At 40.1% G+C, this 21,156-nt stretch overlaps 1 protein-coding gene, 1 long non-coding RNA gene and 1 pseudogene across 3 annotated transcripts; 1 reads left to right on the top strand and 2 right to left on the bottom strand.

Annotated features, from left to right (window-relative positions):
- The first annotated feature begins 285 nt into the window (after positions 1-285).
- Positions 286-3,544, top strand: LOC131246856 (probable auxin efflux carrier component 1d). 2 transcript variants are annotated; one of them, XM_058247303.1, is made up of 6 exons: positions 286-1,092; positions 1,884-2,109; positions 2,196-2,281; positions 2,377-2,534; positions 2,636-2,712; positions 3,081-3,544. In XM_058247303.1, exons 1-6 carry the CDS (start codon positions 405-407, stop codon positions 3,145-3,147), a joined length of 1,302 nt encoding a protein of 433 aa, XP_058103286.1. In that variant the 5' UTR covers positions 286-404; the 3' UTR covers positions 3,148-3,544. The 2 variants fall into 2 exon arrangements, with proteins under 2 accessions (XP_058103286.1, XP_058103285.1); XM_058247302.1 differs by having other exon boundaries at positions 286-1,143.
- A 3,365-nt stretch (positions 3,545-6,909) lies between these two features.
- On the bottom strand, positions 6,910-19,535 carry LOC131246854 (uncharacterized; annotated as a pseudogene).
- Positions 18,322-19,390, bottom strand: LOC131246855 (uncharacterized). The gene is made up of 2 exons (XR_009171523.1): positions 18,584-19,390; positions 18,322-18,535 (listed from the first exon to the last, which is right to left on the bottom strand). It is a non-coding gene; the product is annotated as an uncharacterized LOC131246855 (long non-coding RNA).
- Positions 19,536-21,156: the final 1,621 nt, after the last annotated feature.

Below are 21,156 nucleotides of genomic sequence, written 5' to 3'. Positions count from 1 at the left end.
AATTGTAACCATTCCATCCATGGCCTAGAAAACAGATGGCTGTAGAAAATAGCACCAAATAAAAATTAGTTTGAACCATCCAATCAGTATAATGTTTATCTAGAAGCCCACGGAATGTACTATAAACTTAATGGACAGTTCAGATTGATCGATTAAACTGTCAAAGTAAATAAATTCAAGTAGGAGCACTATAACTTATAGTGCTCTGAGAGCACTGTAGCATTTCTCTTTAAGTTTCTCAACACCCGTTGGAACTTTTAAAACTTCTTACCATACCCCCTCTCTCTCTCTCTCTCTCTCTCTCTCTCTCCATACAAAATCCAAAATCTCTCCATCACCAAAAACAAACACTCCCCACAATCTCAATTCAGCAAAAGAAGAAAATTCAAAAAAATAAAAGAAAAATGATAAAATTCACAGACCTGTATTGTGTTCTAAGTGCAGTAGTACCACTGTACGTGACCATGTTCTTAGCTTATGCATCTGTGAAATACTGGCATATCTTCACACCAGATCAATGCTCAGGAATCAATCGCTTCGTCGCCATCTTCGCCGTCCCACTCCTCTCCTTCGAGTTCATCTCCCGTATCAACCCATATAAGATGGACCTCCTCTTCATAGCTGCCGACGCCGTCTCCAAGCTCCTTGTCCTGTTCGTCCTGTTCGCGTGGTCTAAGTTCTCCCGCCGAGGGACTATCGATTGGGTGATCACCGCCTTCTCCCTCTCTACTCTCCCCAACACGCTCGTGATGGGAATTCCGCTTCTCAAATCCATGTACGGTGACGACAAGGAAGGACTCATGATCCAAACCGTCGTCATGCAGTGTATAATCTGGTATACTCTGCTTCTGTTCTTGTTTGAGTACAGAGCTGCTCGGATTCTGATAATGCAGAAGTTGGAAAGAAGCGAAGAGAAGGCAGGAATTCAAAAGGTTGTTGGGGGAGAGGAGGAGATGGTGCGTGTGATTGTGACTAGGCCGACGGTGGCAGTGGGGGTGAGTTTGGAGACATCGGATCCGGACTCGCAGAAGCTGCAGAGTGATAGCAAGGTGGGGCCTGGTTCAGCACGATTCAAGCCGGCAGAGGAAGACGGTAAAGAGCTTCACCTGTTCATTTGGCGATGCGGGTGCTGCAATTCCGAAGGCAAGATACGGAATAGAAAAAAAGAAAGAGAGAGAGTAGATTACTGGGTCTTTTTAAGAATGATTGCCGATGAGACGAGATATTTGGATTTTGATCCATTGTTTTTCTGTTTTGCATGAACTTGAGATCTAGGGAGAGAGAGAGAGAGAGGAGCCTTTTCATGGAGAGAGATCTGAAAATTTCCTTCTGTTTTTTGTTGTTTTTGCGTGAATTCGAAAAATGGGTCTTTCATAAAACAGATTTTCACAGAGAGATTTGAATTTAGCTTTGTTCTTTTGCTCTATTTTTCTTGAATTTGAGGTTGGGAGTCTGGAATTTCAGGTCCTCGGGGAGAGAGATGGATTTCGATGTGATCTTTAGTCTTTCTTCAGGAACTGAAAGTAGGTATTTTGAATTATAGTTTTTTTTTTTTTTTTTTCTTCCGACAGATTTGAATTTTAGATGTGTTGCTCTTTCCATGTGAATTTGAAAATGGGTGTTTGGGATTAGGTGCTTTTATGGAAACAGAGTTCAGTTTTGATACGTTCTTTTACTCTTTTTGCACGAAAACAAAGATGGAAGCTTGGAATTACAGGTTCTTCTAGAGGGGGGTTTAAATTTCGATCTGTTCTTTTGCTCTTTCTTCACGAATTTAGACATGGGTGTCTGGAATTACAGGTTTTTGTGGAGAGTGGTTTGAGTTGGGATGCATTCTTTCACTCTCTTCCTATGAATTTTAAAATGGGTGTTTGGAATTACAGGATTTTGTGAGCAGTCAATGCAAGTATGCAGCAGAGAAGAGGATACTGCTGCAGAAAAGGCAGAGAGCAATGAGAAAATAGAAGGCCGGAAGCCAAACGCGAATCCATCTTCAGTTTCATCGAAGATGATGAGGCAGATTCTGAATATGGTCTGGTATAAGCTTGTCAGGAACCCAAATTCATATGCAAGCTTGTTGGGTTTGAGCTGGGCTCTTGTATCTTGCAGGTGATTTTCAAAGGCCTTAAATTTCAAATTTCTTTCAATCTCTATCTCTTGAATCTGATTTTCTTCTAACATCTTTCTTACTGTAGATGGGGTGTTAAGAAGCCCCAAATCATGGAAAATTCCGTCACGATCTTGTCAAATGCAGGTCTTGGGATGGCCATGTTCAGTCTAGGTAAGATCATTGATATGCTCATCATGATTTTCAGTCTATGTTTTTCAAGTGTTTTGAATTAACTTGGACTGCCTTTGAATTTTTTGAATTTTCAGGATTGTTCATGGCCTTGCAGCCAAGAATCATAGCCTGTGGGACTAAACTCGCTGCATACGGAATGGTTGCGAGGTTCCTTGCCGGCCCGGCTGTCATGGCAATCGCATCCGTTGGGGTTGGGCTCAGAGGCACAATCCTTAGAGTGTCCATTGTTCAAGTGGGTCCATTGCATTTTCAGCTCAATCTTCAAAACACACACAAACACATTTTCAGCCTCTTATATATAATATCATAACATGCAATTTCTTCCATTTTCAGGCTGCTCTACCACAAGGGATTGTGCCGTTTGTATTTGCAAGGGAATATAATCTGCATCCAGATGTACTAAGCACAGCGTAAGTCATATAGATCTAACCATTTTTTTAAAAAAAAAAAAAATCCAATTTCGAGTCTTAGAATTCGCCATGAACACAAACTCAATATTTCCCTCTGTTTGTTTAAATCTAAATGTCTAAGGAATTTGCAAATCCTCCCTCCATTAGTGAACTGTGCAAACATTCAATAGATGGGTCAGCTCTTGGATGAACCATAGCCCAAAATCACCCAAGATGGATGGTTTCTAGTGGCCTGATCAGTCCAATTTTGGACACCCATATTTGCATACTTCAGGAGAAATTACATTCATCGATGATGCTTGATTGTATGTTTTTTGTTTGATTTCAACAGCCTCTAATCCCCCATTTTCCTCTATTGATCTTTGCAGTGTTATCTTTGGAATGATTGTGTCATTGCCCATCACAATCATGTATTACATCGTATTGGGTCTCTGATCGAATTGGCCGGCATGACAATGTCCCGATCACGGGCCACCGGAGTTCTGATGGACCCAATGAAGCGTCATGATTTAAGTACAGATGTTAATCTGGGTGGGCCATTAAGACTCTGGTGACATTCTCAAGAGTGCTCATCAAGCTGATTGCAAGAGGGAAGATGGTTGAATGCTGGCATGAGCTGAAATGCCATGGTAGCATGAGATTTTAGTACCAACGTTGATCTAGGTGGGCCATGGCAACTGTTGCTTTTGAGAATTTTGTTCTCTTAAGGAATTTTAACAGCAAAAGATCAATGAAAAGATGAGTATTATTTATATCTCTATATATATTTTTTCTTCTTTTTGGGTTCTCTCTATGTAGACAAAAGAAAGCAGAATGATGATTTGTTCCTTGATGCCATCTTCTTATAATTCGGTTTGAGGTGGATTAGGATTGGAATTGCATGATCTACACCGTTGATCTAATGGTCTTAGCTGTGGATCGACAGCGGTTTTAAAATATCTGATATTGGAGGACCATGGATATCCAATCTCAGGCTCTTCTTTTCCCATTGGAATTTGGATGTGGACTGTTTGTGTATTTTTACCGTAATAGTTGTTTAAAGGTCACTCATTGAACGGCTGGGATTGTCTGGCTAATGAGATATTGAGCTGATGGCCAGTAAATGGTGGGTCCATCAGATCAACGGTCTGAACCATCGAGGCATGGAGGGCCATTTCTGTAGACGAAAAAATCTCCAATCTTGCATACTGCCATCATTGATCAGGACTGTCCATTTCTTTTATACTACTTAGTAGGTCATGATTCACAAATCCAATCAATCAAACAATCCTAACCGTCGATCAATTCCATGTAGAAATGGACAGTTGAGATCAATAAAAGAAAAATAGGTACAACCATCATCTTGAAACATCTACTCGTTAGGCCCATTGTGTATTGCCTGTGAATCCAAACAATCACTCTGGTAAGATGATGCTAACCATCCAATCTATGGCCCATAAAAGCAAGCAATCCTAATAAAACATGGCATCCTAGGCTGAGAATGGCGGCCCAGCGAACCAACGAACGAACGAAGAACAGAGATCATTGAGCCATCAATAATTAGAGTGTCCCAGTTATAATTTAAACCCTGTTAATGGCTTGGTTTTGTTCATCTCCTTTTATGATCTTGTAATCAGTTTTGTAAAGGTGGAATATCTCAATTGTTTCAGTGCAATCTGACTATAAAATGGAAGGAGAAAATGCATGACTAAAAGATGATTGAACTTTAATATTGATTAATGATTTTTATAGCAACATTCATAGCAGTTATTAGTCTTCTCGATCATAAAAAGTAGGTAGTTATTGAAGTATAGATTATATAAAAGTAGGTAGTTATTGAAGTACAGATTATATAAAAATACACTTATAATTACTTCTGATGTCATGTCATCTTACCCACCCGTCGTGTCACTTCCTTAGAACATGTAACATACACAAATAGTAGGCCCTACCATGAAGATCACCTGGCGCAAAAAGATCATGTTGGTCCGTTCATTAGGCAGGTCGCACCAAAGGAACCAATAGACAACTTACTGTATGAGTTAATACATAGGTGTGGCCCACCTAATAAGTGAATCAACCTAATTTCTGAGATGGGTGGCCTTACTAATCAAAACTTACCATCTGCATGGTGAAGATAATAAAAAGAAAATATAGAAAGACGAGAGAAGTAGAACACAGGTATCTCAGATACAAGCAACTAGTTGCATATGAAAGTTGTGCAGCTAGTGGAACGTGGGACCCACATTGAGTATGGTATCTAGCCTATACCAGAAGGGGTTGAATTCAGATGTCTTTGGATGGTTGTCCATTGTTTTTTCCTTCTGTACGAGTTGGATGTCATACACACATTACAGTGGGCCCCACACAAGCAACACATTACAAAAACTTTCCATGGTGTGAGACAGGCTTTTATTATAGTAGAAGAGAAGATGACGGGGTGCTGTAACCGTTGCAACGGCTATCACTGAAACCATAGTCATTCAAAGGTTGTAACTGAGACCAGAAAGATGTGGACAGCTCTCTTTACTCCCAACATCAGAAGACAGAACTGGAAAGAGATGGGACCAGTTGGCTCTGAATTTGGAACTGTTAATTAAGAGTCTGTCTAAAAAAGGTAGATTTTTTTTTTCTTCTTCTTCTTTTCTCTTTTTTCCCAAAATTCACTATATAAACCGTCTCTACCATCGGATCGCTGAAAATAGCAATGACTTTCTGATCCTGACCATTGAATTAATGGACATTTTTACTGAGACCCGAATCAAGCTTTCAATTAATTACCAGACAAAACAAGATACTGATGGAATCAACAGGTAAGCATTGATGAAAGCAGAGACAGGACATTCGAACCAGACCGTCGGCATCGTTTATGCACCATAAACGCGTTTCAGCATATGGTTTAGACATGGGATTATTCCATTCCATGTATGGACTGGGAAACTTTGGAATGCTGGCTTTTCAAAATTCCCCAACATGGGTAGGCCCAGCACCAACAAGTCGGCAAATGAATTACTCGAGTGGGCCGCACCATGTTTGAGAATTCTGAAAAAATATCAGAAGTTTTGTGGTTTAAATGCCTATGCAGAAAAGCTTTAGTTGGACAAATGCATCTAGAATAGCTTATCTGGATAAAACTTTGTAAGATTTTAAAGCCCCTTTGATGGCTCAAATGATAATGACCTTTCTATGATTGAGTACACTTCTAAATGCAGAATTTTGGGCGTGTTTGGTTGCAGATTATGAAATTTTTGCACCAAATTAGACTTACTAATTATGAAATTTCATGATATTTAGTGTTTAAGAAGAAGATTTTTAGATGCAATTCCAGAGAAGGATCCTCTTAGTAGAGTAACTCTTAATATAGGAATAGATCCTACCTTCCATCTGACAACATGTGGCATGTGTGGTATCAGAACCATTCATTGGGAGGACACCAATCCATGGCCAAAAATCAAGCCATCTGATTATTGGACACTACCTTAGGACCATGCAAATGAATGGGCCATATGTTGCACTGTGTCATATGTATGGGGATAGAAGTGGAAGATATCTGCAAAATGGTGATTTCAGTAATTTCATCATGTTGGGGGACAGTGCTTAAGGAAGAAATAAAGGGTCCTGATCATTTGCAGCATGTACAAATGGTACAGAATCCATACAACCATTGTTCAGTGATAAAAACCATTGATGGTATGGGCTCCACATTAACTGTCCATTTGTGGACCACTGATTGAAGGGCTAGAATCCTTCCAGTTTGGAAGATTTTCAAGGCAACCCCTTCAGACACTGGGACCAATCAGATCAACTCCTCAGTCAGATAACCTGGTCCCAAGGACACTACCAAAGGATGATGCGTCCCGAGAAGGATAAGCGGTGCTATAGCCTTCGAAATGGGTCATGTTCGTTGATCCAAACCGTTGATATTGACAAGATACAAAGCTGATGATGGCTGTCTCAAACATCCAACTTTCAACCAATGGCCCATAAAACACAACTGTTAATGACATATTCCATTTTCAATGAAAAAGAGCTAAATGATCAAAGGGTTGAAATATTCCAATCTTGAGTAGTTTTAATTGGCATCTCCCATCCATGGGGAGGCCAATCAATATAAACCGTTTGGATCCTCAAAACATGACCCTGGATTGAGAGCTTCGATTGCAACATATCCTGTAACTATACATTCAGACAACTGTAGAAAACCAATACACATTCATATACAGAGAAAAATATTTTTTTATTATTATTGCCCAGAAAAGAATAATGTAATTACAAGAATTATATTTCAGTATAAGAGAAATCCGAACCTGCTCGCGACCATACAAGCAGATCATCGTATGTCGACCCATGGATGTCCCAAGTTGAGAATTTCAAAGAATCCACCCCATTCAGCTTTCTGCAACATCACGTCCTTTTGTTCCTTGGATGCATGTGATGGGCTTTAAGCCTGGTTTTATCCAATTGTGTGCAAGTTGAGATGATCCTTTGATTGAATTCTAAAACACTAATGACTTCTCGCCTTTGTGGATTGTGAATATGGATCGGTCCAACATTCGTCGTCTCTAACAGCTGCTTCCCATCTTTTCTTGAAAATCTCCTGTTCAACGAAAGACTGCCTCCTTACCTGCACATGAGTTCACTACTAATCACACCATTCATTATTATCATCATCATAGTCTTGTTCCAGCTAAGTGTGGCTCAAGTTGATGCACTTTCTGATCTCAATAACCATCCAAAGTCAGTGGGGCCCACCATAAAATTGACATGGCCCCGTGTTACACTAAATGAATGATCATAACCATTTTCGCTCTTACTGCCCACTTTTCATGCCATTAGTTGAATGGCTGTGATCATTCAATGGTGGTTAATTTTGGGCATGCGCAATCTAGAGTGGACCCCACATCCAACGGACATTGTTGATCAATGGTGGACCCAGCTGGGATCCACAGTCCACATATAATTGACACTGTAATAAGGAAAGTTGGATCAAAACATATGTAACAATTGCAATGGACCAGTACGGTCTTGGCGCATTTACCAACCAGGCCTCGACTTTAAACAGAGCCACAGAACCACGCATTGACTTAAAACAAACCATAGAACTGGGCCTAGGACTCTGGGCATGATCTGGACCTTGGCGGGTCAGGTTCTAGGGACTGATGATCAGCCAGAAGAAAAGAAGGCCGAACTTGAATGATTCCTGGTGGTTTGAAAATAAAAATTTCAAATGTCGGGTCACATTCAACACTTACCGCAAACCTAGCATCTTCTTGGGCCTGCATGTTCAATTACAAAGAAATCAGTTCATGTGATGAATCATGGAAGACAAATCAAGGAAAGCTGGATTTTTTTTTAAAATGTACCGATGCTCGGAAACTGCTTTTTGACCGAGATGGATGGGTGAGCACTTCCGCATTCAACTGTATGGATGAGAAAACAGCACTGGTGAGTAACTCAAATTAATTAGGTGTGTAGATGCTCGAGGACATGTGTCCCACCACAGATGGTCCATGCTAATAGAAAAATCTTCTTGATTGGACAATCACAACCTTTTGATTCATGTCCTACAAATAGATGGTTGAGAAATATGGAAGCAGTCCACACCCCAACTGGAAAAAAAAAAAAAAATGGTCGCTAGGAATAGGATCTACTGATCTGGGAGATTTTTGGGGCATTGCCCGTCCACTGAGGGATGCAACAGATATATGGTCTGTACATACCACCATAAATCCATATAAAAAAACCTGCATATACCATGTAAAGCCTCGGATTGCATTATAACACATACCACCATAAGTCCATATTACTCATCCACATGTAGCAGGTAGCCTGATTTTCCAGCCACAACACATACAAGATGAGACCCACCTGATGAATGGCCAGGAATGTCGAGTACATACGACATTGGCACATGTGGGTTGCCATAGTAGCACTACCAGTCATAAACTCAATGCATACATGAACTTCAGATTTGCTACAAAAACTAGTTTACCTTGTTTTTGTTTGAGCCCCCGAGCGTAGCGATGCCTTTATGAACAATGTATTCACTGTCCACAACTCCGACATTCTTGCTTCGATCACCCTGTCATAGAAGTGCTTAGATATCAGCTTTTTTCCCCTTCTAATTAGTAGATTAAGATGTAGTTGTAGTATGAAATTTCAGGATTGCAGCCTTGCCTGTGCACAGTAACCAAGCCTCATGTCCAGGCCCCATGCATGGATTAAATCATTCTGCCAAACAAATCAGAAAAAAAAGGCTTGCGAGAGTGATGGAACAGAGGGATGATAAATAAAATCAAATCAAACATTTAAGGATGTGTTTGGATGCATGATTGAACATGGTTTTCAATTGAGGTTTTTGAGTGAGACTTCCCTCGAGATGAAAACCAATATGGCTCGCCCCAGACTGTTCTGTTTTAGTCCTGCTTTCAGTTCTATTTCAGTCCAGTGACTAGCTGCCCGGTGAAACCGAATCAACTCAGTTTGGATTATACTTAGAACCATGCTATCGAATCAAATTGCGATCATTGTTCCCAAAAAGTACAAGTGACCGAAATGTAGTTATCGTCCTTAGCATTCATATGGAGTAGAAAAGGAATGAATTTGCAGTTAGAGGGCTTCTTCTCCGTTATGAATACTAGGAACTATTGTTACAATGTGTTCACTGCTTTTCCTCTTGAATGACCTAAATGTTGGCAATTCAATTCAGTTGTGCATCCAAACACAGCCTAATGAAAATTCAGAACTAGGGTCTTATCATATACATAGAAAAGATTTGCATGATATGCCGCACCTGGACCATATACCATGCGCAACGCCAGGCTGCTTTCGAAAACACAGGTGCCATCATTTCTACCCACCTGCACCACGTGTTTTCTTTAGTTTATGCAGATATAACAACTAAGGAGGGTTATTTTTTTTTCTTTCTTTCTTTTTTCTTTTCTTTTTTTTCACCGCCGACAGAAAAGAAACCAAAAAAAAAAGAAGAGGACATCTCCCTTTGGAACAGGACTCATGAGTAGCTCATATCCATGCATCAATGTGCCACAGTCCTGGATGCACAGCCAACACTTGGGTCTGTACAAGTCTGCGAAAAGGGTCATTTTTACAATTTGAAATGGAGAATCTTTGATTCAAGTGTTCGAATTTCCTGATTTGATGTAGTTGATGTGGCAATGCCACATGAAGACTCCAGCCACATGTGTAGCTCACCATGAAATATCATGATATTTGGTAAAACCAAATGCATCCTAAAGGAGGGTCCTTACTCATGGACCAATGGTAGATTCACAAGAGTTTCAACTTAGAAGTCATGGATACAAGAACTTTTTGTGGTGTGGGTGTGAGTGGGTGTGTGTGTGTTTTTTTTAAAGCATCCTAAAGGAGAACCTTTATAATACGCAACATGGATGTAATTTATGGTACATATATTCTTAAACGAGAAACGGTCCAGTGATTCTAGTTGCATAGGTCACTTGGATGGTCCAATTGATAGATCTGAACTGTCTATTAAGTCCAGAACACATCTGATGGACCACCATGTAAAAATCACACTGATCAGATTAACTAATCCTTCCTTGTTTTGGCCTTATTTTCTATAGCCGTCCTTTTTTCCAAGTTATGGATGGGATGGCTACAATTGCCTACAAAAAGTGATTACATTTAGAATCATAACCAATCAATGATAGGCCTTAACAAATAGACAGACCAATTTGTTGATTAACCTATTTTTGTGTTAACAATCTTGACCATCCATATTAAAGGCCTTTGATGAATGGTTAATATTTGTTGGGTTAGTGTGATGTTCGCATGGTGGTCAATGAAATGTGTGTTGGATCTAATGAAAGGTCTGGATTCAATGAATTAGACTGCGTCCCAATGCAACTAGGAGAATTAGAACTTAAAGTGCTTTGAGAGCATCAGAGCATTTCTCTTCTTAAATAATCTCATTAGATTACAAAAAGAAAAGATGGGAAAAATAAGAACAAAATGTGAAAGAACGGACTGACAAATGCAACTAAAATGAAAGAATCAAGAGTGGCTAGTCTTACCCTGTGCATGGAGGAGCCGTACTATTCCCATAACACCTTGCACCTCCACTATACTTGTAAATTCTCCTGTAAATTCAATAGAGAAAATCCTACAATATTAACTCCAGTCTACAAGTAGGTATCTGCAATACATTCGTGTTTATCTTATTTGAGCTTATTATATAAGAGATGTGCTCCAGTGGAGCCAGACCACCTTAAGGTTACAGTGGTACCATGAAGACGTGGGACCCACGTGGTGCATGTATGAAATCCAACCCATCCATTAAATGGTTCCCCTCAGTTTACTCCCAGGGCCTGAAAGTCAGCTTGATCAAAAACTCTAGTGGGTGTTCCCTCTCAACTTGTTCCCTATGGTGCGGCCCACCTGAATTCCTGCTGGGCTGATTTTTGGGGCCTGGGAGTAAGGTGAGGCGACTCATCTAATGGACAAGTCAGATGTTGTGAATACATCACCTGGGCCACCCTTCTGCCCGGTTTGATCATTATAAAACACTTGGTCAAAAGAGAGGACCTTTTTTTTTTTTCTATTTGATGAGGGAATCTACAGGTGTGCCCCACATTTTGGTAACTACGCAATTGATGTAGGGGCCCCTGGCATGATTGGACCAGAACCCAACATCTCCCCATATATGATCCTTGCCATCTGATGAAAATGGACAACCATGACTGATTGTCTTTGTGACTCAATCAAACGCTTAGGATCATGCAAGTAGCGAGACACTTTGGATATCTCTGCCATGAGGCCCACCATATGAACTATTTGGATAACAGAATATGTCGCAAAGGTTCAAGCTCTAACTAAATTCCAGCCACAGTTAATTGAGGCAGAAGTATGTTTGGAATCCTGAAAAGATTTTAAGAGAGAATAACCTGTGCACTCTTGTTCTCCTTGAACAGACAGTGATTTGATGATGCACCCATGATTTAGCAGGTCCAACGCTGGCTGTGATATCTCTAGCCCTTCCTCTTGAACAATTGATATATAACTGCAAGAATTCCAAAAAAAAAAAAAAAGGAAGACTGAGCTTGAATACAGGACCTAACAATGAAATCACCAAACCATAGAAACTTTATTTTATAACTGATTGGATGATCTATCTTGCTCATGGTTTTTGACTCCGTAACCGGGATTGATTCGTTCAGCCTCGAGTCGAGCTGCAACGCACCGGAGTCAGGGTTACTCAGGCATGACTCATGGTATCGAACTGGATCAGGTTTACTGAATCCGAGTCAACTTGGATGTAAGAATAGATAAAGAAAGACTACTTGTGAGAGTACACAGGCCAGGACCATCATAGATTATAAGACATCGAATGGATGGGACCATGGCCTAAACATCAAGGCAATCAACTGTGGTAGCCATCCATTCACTGGCTGAAAATGGAAGGGTAACTCAAATGAACAGCATGCCACATCCAATAGGCAAAACCCACAACGATCAAATAGTCAGAATTGCATGACAACTCTGATATCTAGGCTATGGACCACCAATGTGGGAACCCACCGGATCAAAAGCACTGACACTAGGCATGTTTGTTAGAATGGTGGAGATCACAAATACTTGCAAAGATGCATTGCAGAACATACATACCGTCGTGGATTAAAATTTTCGACTCCAAGATCCTCATCCCATAGGAAAATGTAGTCATATTCCGCAACTATGTCCGGATGTAAGAAACGCTTGGCGAACCACCTGTCTTGTCATAATAATGAATTATAACAAATTCACCCATGCAGGCAGTAAATATACTTGGAAGAATAGCAATTCAAATGCACGAGAGACGCCATTTATGCACCATGGTCCAAAAATCAGGCTGTCTACAAATTCCAACTGCTAGAGCAAAATAGGGCCCAAAAATGGTGGTCATATTTTTTGTTGAATATGTAACTTGGGATTGTCCAACTGGCCTACTTTCGGGACCATGGACTGTACATCATCTAGCCTGTTCAATGAGTGGTCGGATATAAACACCCACCATCTCCTCATGGGAACTCGTGTGTAAAAAGTTGTGCGCGATTAGCATTCATCTTCGATTACAACTGTGTAACAAACAATTTAGGTGAGTTTCTTCCTTGTATAGGCCCTCTAGGGCCGGGGTGCAGTTGCTAGATTGGGAGCCAAATTCATAGAAGGGGTCAGATCCTCTCTTAGCAATGGTAAATGATTTGCTTCTAGGAGGATATGTTTAGGTGAGGGACCACTTCTCGTTGAATTTCCAAGGTTTGCTAGACAAGCTCCGGAAGTGAACATTCCTATTGTTCGTTGCTTCTCTTTTTTAGGTGATGACATGGTTTGGCTTTCACCCTATTGAAGGAATTTATTGGATGACAAAAGTAAATGATTTTATTCAGCTTTTGGCACGTCTTCAGGATATCCGTCCTAATCAAGGTGAGAGGGATGAGATGGTTTGGAAAGAGGATAAGTCAGTTCGCTTCTCTATTTGGTCATTCTATAGGATGGTTAGAAAGCTTCCGGTGGGTGCTTGTTGTGGTCACATATTGTTCATTTAGTCTATGGCTCCCCCACCAAGGTTGTGGTTTTTGCCTAATTGGTGGGTAGGAACAGGGTGCTTACTATCGATAATCTTTAAACGAGGTTGATGGTTATTCTCAACATCTGTGTATTGTGCATTCAAAATGTGGAGTAGGTAAATCATTTGTTCATTCATTGTCCATTTGCTCGAAAGGTGTGGGAGAGATTTTTCTTCCTTTTCAAGGTGTCTTGGGTGATGCCAGGGTCCATAAAGAGCTTTTTTTAAAAGCATGGCATGGAGGAAGGGGCGTCAGGAAAAAAAAGGAAGAGTGGTTTGGAGGTTAGCCATGTTGGCAATTATTGGGTCTTTAGGGAGAATGGAACAATAGGTGCTTCTGGAATCAACGTAGGTCAGCGCTGGATGTCTTTGGAAAGGCAAAACTAGAAACCTTGGATTGGGCTTCTTGTTTAAAGGGTTTCAACATGTGTAATTCTTCTGTTGGGCTTTAGCTTTTGTATCCACTGTTGAGGCCATTTGGAGCTCTTCTTTAATTAAAAATAAAAAAATCATTACCTTTCAAAAGGAAAAAGAAAAAATCTGTTTACCATTTGGTTTGATTGGCTACAGCTCTCACTCCATGGTAGATCGTTCCATTCATCCACAACGCCATCATAATGGAAAAGCATTATGGTGAAATTACTGGAGCAGAACTGCAATTTGGTATGGAAACAAAACAATCAAATGCAAGTTTCTTTAACAGAAGAGACAGATCATAAAAAAATGTAGCTGAACTAAGTATAAGGGCATAATGGTTTGAAGATATGAGCTTTGCCAAGTGCACATGCATGTGTGATAAGGCCCATCTGATCAGTGTATCAACTTGATTCTTAAGCTAGGGTATCAATATAGTGGTTCCATTCGGATGGATGGATGGATAGGATCTTGGGCCTATTGTGCCATGCTGTCATGTGTGATGTTGTACATGAGCTTTATTGCATATGCTTGTACTCTTAGAGAAAAGCTCTTGAAGCGTTATATACCTTTTCAACAATCTCATTCACATTTTCTTTTTGTTTTATTCCAACTGCAATGGCCAGTAAGTTATTTAAAGCTTTCACATTCCCCTGATTCAAAATATCAGAAATCAATATGAAATGCAGGAAAACTAACATGGTAATACATGTGAGGTGATTTGCCGCATATTTGCTAATGCAGCACATGTGCATGATCCTGGCTCTTCAAGTATGAGGACTGTGAACATGACCTGGCCTAAAAAATCAAGGCCCTTCCTCACATGCATGACACATGTTTGTTGCAAATAGAGGATTTGTTACCTTCTTTTCTAACCATCTTCTCATACATCCATGGCCCACCTGATCAATGGAACTGAAATCTGTAATCTAATTAGGATTTTGCCTAATTGGTATACTTTTGGCTGAATGCCCATTCAAGGTGGGGCGCACCAGAAGAGCAGTCAGGATTTTGTACATGTGTACTGTATATGCCAATGGAGGTTGTTTGTGACAACTGCACGTGATGACTAACTGCTCGAAGAGTCCATTTAACAAGACATTAGCAGACCATTTCTTTCTTTTTTTTAATGCCATCCATAGATGACAAAAAGCAACACAGGTATCTAATAATCCGTATCTAACAATGAAGGAAATTCAATTTTGCTTGCATCGCCAATTGAAATTTGCATTTGTTTCACATACCTTTTTCTTTGGGAAACCCCATAATGGTCGCATCTCTAAGTTGGAGGTCTCACGGATGATACCTTTTGGTAACGAATCAGTCCCATGAGGCCGACATCGGTCCTGAAACAACAGATGAATGCGAACTATAGTAAACAATACTAACATTTCATTCATGAGAAAATGCAACAAAATTGAGCCCCTACGAAAGTGCTGTACCTTGCATCTATTATCAGATTGAGGAATTGGCAACGGATCAACCTCGATCATTTCCCATTTTGATATTCTCTGCACGATGGATCCTAAAACGCTTTGAATGTGAGATGTGTTTCCAAGATATTGAAATACTAGGAATATTAATTACTTAAATAAAGGACAACATCATGTGTGCCAAGTTGCGAATTTGCATCCAGACAAGTCTCTGATTGTTGGATGGCCAAAATGTAATAGAGTGTCTCCCGATTGTTTCATAGAAACATAGACAGTAAGGCTTAGATGTGAGAGAATGGTTTTAAGACTTGACAATTCAGTCCAACGCACTCACTCCTGACACGAGTCGTGACTTGGCAGGGCCTCCAATTTTTTCAATGCTGATTCATGGTGCCGAACTATATTGGACTCGACCGAGTCTGCGTCGACTTGGATGAGTTGAATCCAAATCAGACTAGTCATAAACCAATTGTAATAACTAATATGTAGAGCGAGTGCTGAGAAAACACTATCCATTAAAACAAGTACATTGCTTAGGAAGCATTCGTTCATTTCAAAAGCCAATTTCCAGCAACCTATGTAAGAAGGTTTGCTTTCGATAATTTCTTGTACCTTATTATAATGCAAATTCTTATCTAGGGCACAAGCGAGTCAATCCATTATCAACAAAACCATCGGATAAGAGAAATCCACCGTTGGTTAGACATGACTTCAAAATAACCACAATTGAAAAATGACTAGTAAACAAATAAGGGCATGCAAACAGACATACCATCCACTTTTTTCAGGCACTTATTTTAACAGCTATGATCATCAAATGAGAGTGAAATTGGGGCCATGTGCATTCCATGGTGGACCACCTCTCCCATCTAATGGTTAACCATGATCATAGATGACCCACATAAATTTGCATCGTAATCTAATATGAAGAAATTCAAATTAGACCATAGCTCCAGAGCAGTATGAAAATGCCAACATTTTGGATCTTCTAAGTTCCCCAATTGTGACATCCTTTGTCCATTTCTGACAAACATGTTATGTCCATGATTTGCAGTCATGAACCTTTAAATCCACCAAATGCAGAAAGTGAAAATCCTCATAATAATGGAAATGAGATATAGAATCCCACTCAAAAAGTACAATTCAACAGTAAAATGGTAAGCTATGATAGCAAGACACATACATAACAGATACTAACCAACTAGAAATTAATACCTCATTATAGTCGGTTGCAACGAAAGTGTTCCCAATGAAGAAAACTAGACCAAGTAAAACAGCGGCTGGAAGAACATTGCAGAGGCATGATTTCTTGTTTGTCGAATCCGCCATTGTTGGAAACTGTGAGGGGAATCAAGAAAATGTAGGTCTGAGTGGACTAAATATCTATAAAATCTTTTGGCATGGGAATGCAATCACATCCATACCAAACAATAAACCCGGCCAAATCGTTCTTGATAGCATATCTTGATAGGTCAGTGTGCTTAAAAAAATCAAAACTTGGGTGAACATATGTAATGTGTGGAGTGTGGACATTGCATATGTTATGCGTTTGAGAAGTGTGCATATGAATATGGTGACTGGACCCCGTGAGTGAGATGCAAAGGGGCCTTTGCAGCACATACACCAAACATGCAAACGTGTGCTAGATCCATGCCACTGATCATGTACGTACACGCGAGTTTGAAGATGTGCAAATGCATCTAAAAGCACATTAGCCTAAGAAAATTGAGTATGGTGAGTTCATCTCTGATGTAGAGCGGGTCACAGACAATTTCATGGCCAAGATGGACCAGAGGAGGCCCGATCGGAGGGGGAAGTGATCCGGACCGTCAGAACCTTAAAACAGGCATATCTTGCAAGCTGGAATGAGTTATTCAACATACCATATATGATTTTGAGGTAGGAGAAGCTACTTTAGGCCATCAGCCCTGCTACGCCGGGTTGCCCATGCCGAATTTGCGAAATTCCATCAGATCGACGGTCAAAAATCCTTTTTATTTCCGTTTTTACTATTTATAGTAATTTTTAGTTTGATCATAACTTTTGATCCATTGAGTTTTAGGAGTCGTGCCCAACATGAAAAGGGCTTAGAAAAATTGGGGGAAATAACGTGGTTAGGCCAAATTGGACGCTTACTATTTTTGGCCCAAAACCATGAAGTCTAATAGAAATCATGACCATCTATAAAATAGTAAGTTTACTATTTATAGTCAGTCACAATTTTTGAGAGTTTGAGTTGGAGTTTATTCTGAAACTTCTTCCTAGGTTTGATATCACTATTTAAAGGATTGTAAATTTGTTTTTATCATCAATCAAGTTATTTTCAATTTTTATTAGAATTTATTTCTTTCCCTCGTGGATTCGAGGGAGTCCAGAGAAACTCCATGGATTCAAAGTAGTTATCATTGAGGGAGACTGTGCTCGACCTCTTCACATCCATCCTTGTGTTGATCTCAAGCCAAAATGAAGCACTAGAGAATGTTGCATTTGGATGCACAAAAGAATTAGACTTTGAACAGTCTTTCTAAAGAAGGGTAACAACCGCATTTTAGTGAGGCTTGCTATAATTTATACAAAGGAAGAGCCCTCAAATTGCTGTTACATTTTATTTTTTTCAAGCTGACATTAATGCTAATGAAGCTGATAAAATTTTATTATTTCGCCCTACTAGACTGATTATTGCAATTCAATTGGATGGTGAATCCAAACATGCCATAAAGAAATAAAGCTATCACTTGAACACCACAATCCATTTCATTTAGGTGTCAATATCAAAGCATCTTCATTGAACTAATAGGATGAATGTTCTCTGTATTGCATGAGAGACAAAAAAACACCCACAAGCAAAGAGGTGCAGTGGAATTCCAACCAACATACTGTTAGAGATGCGCGCTACAAATCTTTGTTACCTGACATATGTAAAGCATGGTTTAAAGATTCAGACTGATTCATTTGGCCCTGAATCAAGTTGAAACTCGGCCGATTCGTGCTGAGCCACCCCTTATTTTCAGTTCTGATCGTACTGTCGAACCGGACCAGGTCCGACTGAATCTGAGTCATCTTGGACGAGTTGCATGGGACTTGTCCGAGTCTTAAAACCTCAGTGGAAAGGGTCTAATTGTTGGCTATATGTTCATTTACCAGTACATGACCCACAACAGAGCAAAAAACAAAAAAAAAACAAAAAAAATTGTTTTGGTCCTTGGCTCTGCCAAGCAATCATAAAATTCCTCATAAATGGTCTGAATCACAGACAGGTGGGCCCCACAACCAAAGAAAAAAAATTGGTTTGCTCTTTCATCTGCCAAGCAATCATAGAACACCTCTGGATCACAGGAAGGTGGGCCCCACAACAGGACTAAAAAAGCTGTTTTGCTCTTTGCTCTGGCAAGCAATCATACAATACTACATATAACTTATTAGAGAAATTGAAATGGACCATGTGCATCAAGAGTCAATATACCTTATTAGAGAAATTGAAATGGGCCATGTGCATCAAGAGTCAATATACCTTATTGGAGAAATTGAAATGGGCCATGTGCATCAAGAGTCAATGGCAAGCAATCATACAAAACTACATACCTTATTAGAGAAATTGAAATGAGCCATATGCATCAAGAGTCAAAACCACATGCATGATCACATGTACATGTGCAAAGATACAAGACACTCATCAGGTGGGCTCCTACCATGCAGGTGCCCTGGCAGAAAAGTCGGGAAACTCCAACAGCCAGAAGAGAACTAAAGAGTGTCCGCCATATTTAGAACATGCTACAGCTCACCTGGTGATTGACTTGCCCAATTCTTATGCTGGGACATCTGACATATGGGCCTGCCCGATGAGCGGCTCGCACCTTGAACATGCAGGCCATGTCGGCACATACGCATGGCGGTCGTGTATAAGAATTCAATTAAAATAAAATTCATCCTTATTGCTATCTTCTCTCAACACAATCAAAATCAGAAACTAAAGCAACCCAGATCAAGCAATTCAATCCCCATCATTGAAGTCAACCACCAATACAAATTCCTTCGAATCAAATAAAAACATATCAAAAAAGAAAAGCCCAAGTAAATATGATTTGATATAAACACTAGAAATCACTATTTAAACACACCCTTTTCCTTGTACTTCTAGTAACACAACAATACAGTAGCATGACAGTATTGACCAAAAGTGGATAAAAGGGGTGTTAGTATCAAACATGGTGGGTGTAAAATCAATTCTCTATGACTTAAACGATTAAAGACTAGAGAGAGAGAGAATAAGATACATACACAATCTGTAATCTTCATCTTCCATGAAATTTCTACAAAATAACCAAAGAAAAAGAAGATTTCTCCCTGTTAATGAAAAACCAACATGAAATGAGAAAGACCCATGAGAGACATGTATATGAAGAGGAGAAAGAAAAAAACAGACATACCTTTGAAATTTTAAGAGGAGAGAGGAAGTCCAAGAGGGTAATTATAGATAACGAGAGAGACAGAAAGATGGCTTTGGTTTTGGAAATTGCTATATGAGTCAAATGAAGAGAGAGAGAGAGAGAGAGAGAGAGAGAGAGAGAGAGAGAGAGAATCCGAATTACAAGCGATCTGGATTCGTGGGAGGGGCCTTTGCTGTCAGGAGTGGGACCGTCTCTGTAATATAATTTCTAAGGAGGGGTGTCTTTGCTATAAGTAGTGGGACCCATCTCTGTAATTTGATACTCTGTCATCGTATCACCCTTGATACGCAGGCACCCAGAAATTGTGTATCTAGCATAAATTAACTCAACGTATGTAGAAGTCACTGTTTTTAAGTCACAGCCTCATAATCAGAATTTTTTGGACAATCCTAACCATTGGTTAGTGGACATTTCTTTGTTGAAAACAGGACTATTGGATGCTTTTCAGTTTCAACCGTCCAATCCATGCTGCGAATCCGATGATCACGTTATCTTATTTTTTTTTGTTCATGAAATATCTATATTGGGGACCCATATATTTAGAGCGTTTAATTGGAATTATTTGTATGCCACGTGTGCAACTTTAGAGTAATTTCCAAGTGCCTGCGTATCATCCATCACACTTTGGCAGAGTATCAACGTTCTTCTCATTTCTAAGAAGATTCTATATGTCGTATAACATCCCGTTCCATACGCGGTTTTCAATTCTGATAGGTGGGGCCAGTGATTCTGTAATCGAGACCGTTGGGTCGTGAATCTCACCCGTGGATGGACTATGACGCGAATACATATTTCATTGCACACCTTAGCCTTTCTATTTCTGTGCTACAAATAGACGGTCGAGAAGAGAAATTAACAACCGTCCAAATTCAAATGAAAGCTCATCTGGGGCTTTTTGGGACATGGCTCACCAATGGATAGATTATTCGCTTGATTAACGGACCGTGTACCCCTCTTTACAGAATTGGTAACCAGATAGATTTTTAGGACAAGGTCCATCAATGGTGGGATGAATTAGACCAACGGTCTGGATTTTCTCAACCAGGGCGCACCTGTCAAAACTTAGAACGCGCGTCAACGGTTAGAAAATCCAAGGTCGCGCGTCTTGTAATCCTCGTAATTTAAAGCGCCACAAGGATACTCGGGGCCTGGAATTTCCCCATTCCCATAATGCCCCTGATTGGTTAATCTGTTGTGTGGTTTGAGATTCATAGTGGGCCCCACAGTGCGTGATCCGGGACGTTCATCAGGTGGGTCCATCTGACCCTTGAAATGGACCAAAAATGAGTCGAGCTAAAACTTAGCTGGGATGGACGTGGATGCTTTTGACATGTAACAAAGGTCATTTATTATGACCATCCATTTCTACTATACACGTGTGGCATGCATGATGAGTAGACCAGCTTGTTCTTTAATCCGGGGCATATCCAAAGTGGTCTCCACCTGATGAATGGCCCTGATCTCACACATATTTCCCACGTTGATACATCTTCCACATACCCCCTCTCAATCTCAACGGCGCGTTGCCATTTTCCAAGTGATCGCGACCCACACTCCGACCGTCTAATTCGTGGAGCGGATGGATGGG

The sequence above is a fragment of the Magnolia sinica genome, chromosome 5 (assembly GCF_029962835.1).
Source record: "Magnolia sinica isolate HGM2019 chromosome 5, MsV1, whole genome shotgun sequence".
NCBI lineage: Eukaryota > Viridiplantae > Streptophyta > Magnoliopsida > Magnoliales > Magnoliaceae > Magnolia > Magnolia sinica.
Note: the sequence above shows the minus strand (reverse complement) of the source record. Positions and strands in the feature narration are given on the sequence as shown.

Coding starts and splice junctions, on each gene's coding strand:
- LOC131246856 (XM_058247302.1), top strand. CDS start 405: ATGATAAAATTCACAGACCTGTATTGTGTTCTAAGTGCAGTAGTACCA. Junction 2,110..2,195: donor TGGGCTCTTGTATCTTGCAG/GTGATTTTCAAA, acceptor TTCTTACTGTAG/ATGGGGTGTTAAGAAGCCCC. Junction 2,535..2,635: donor TTAGAGTGTCCATTGTTCAA/GTGGGTCCATTG, acceptor TTCCATTTTCAG/GCTGCTCTACCACAAGGGAT.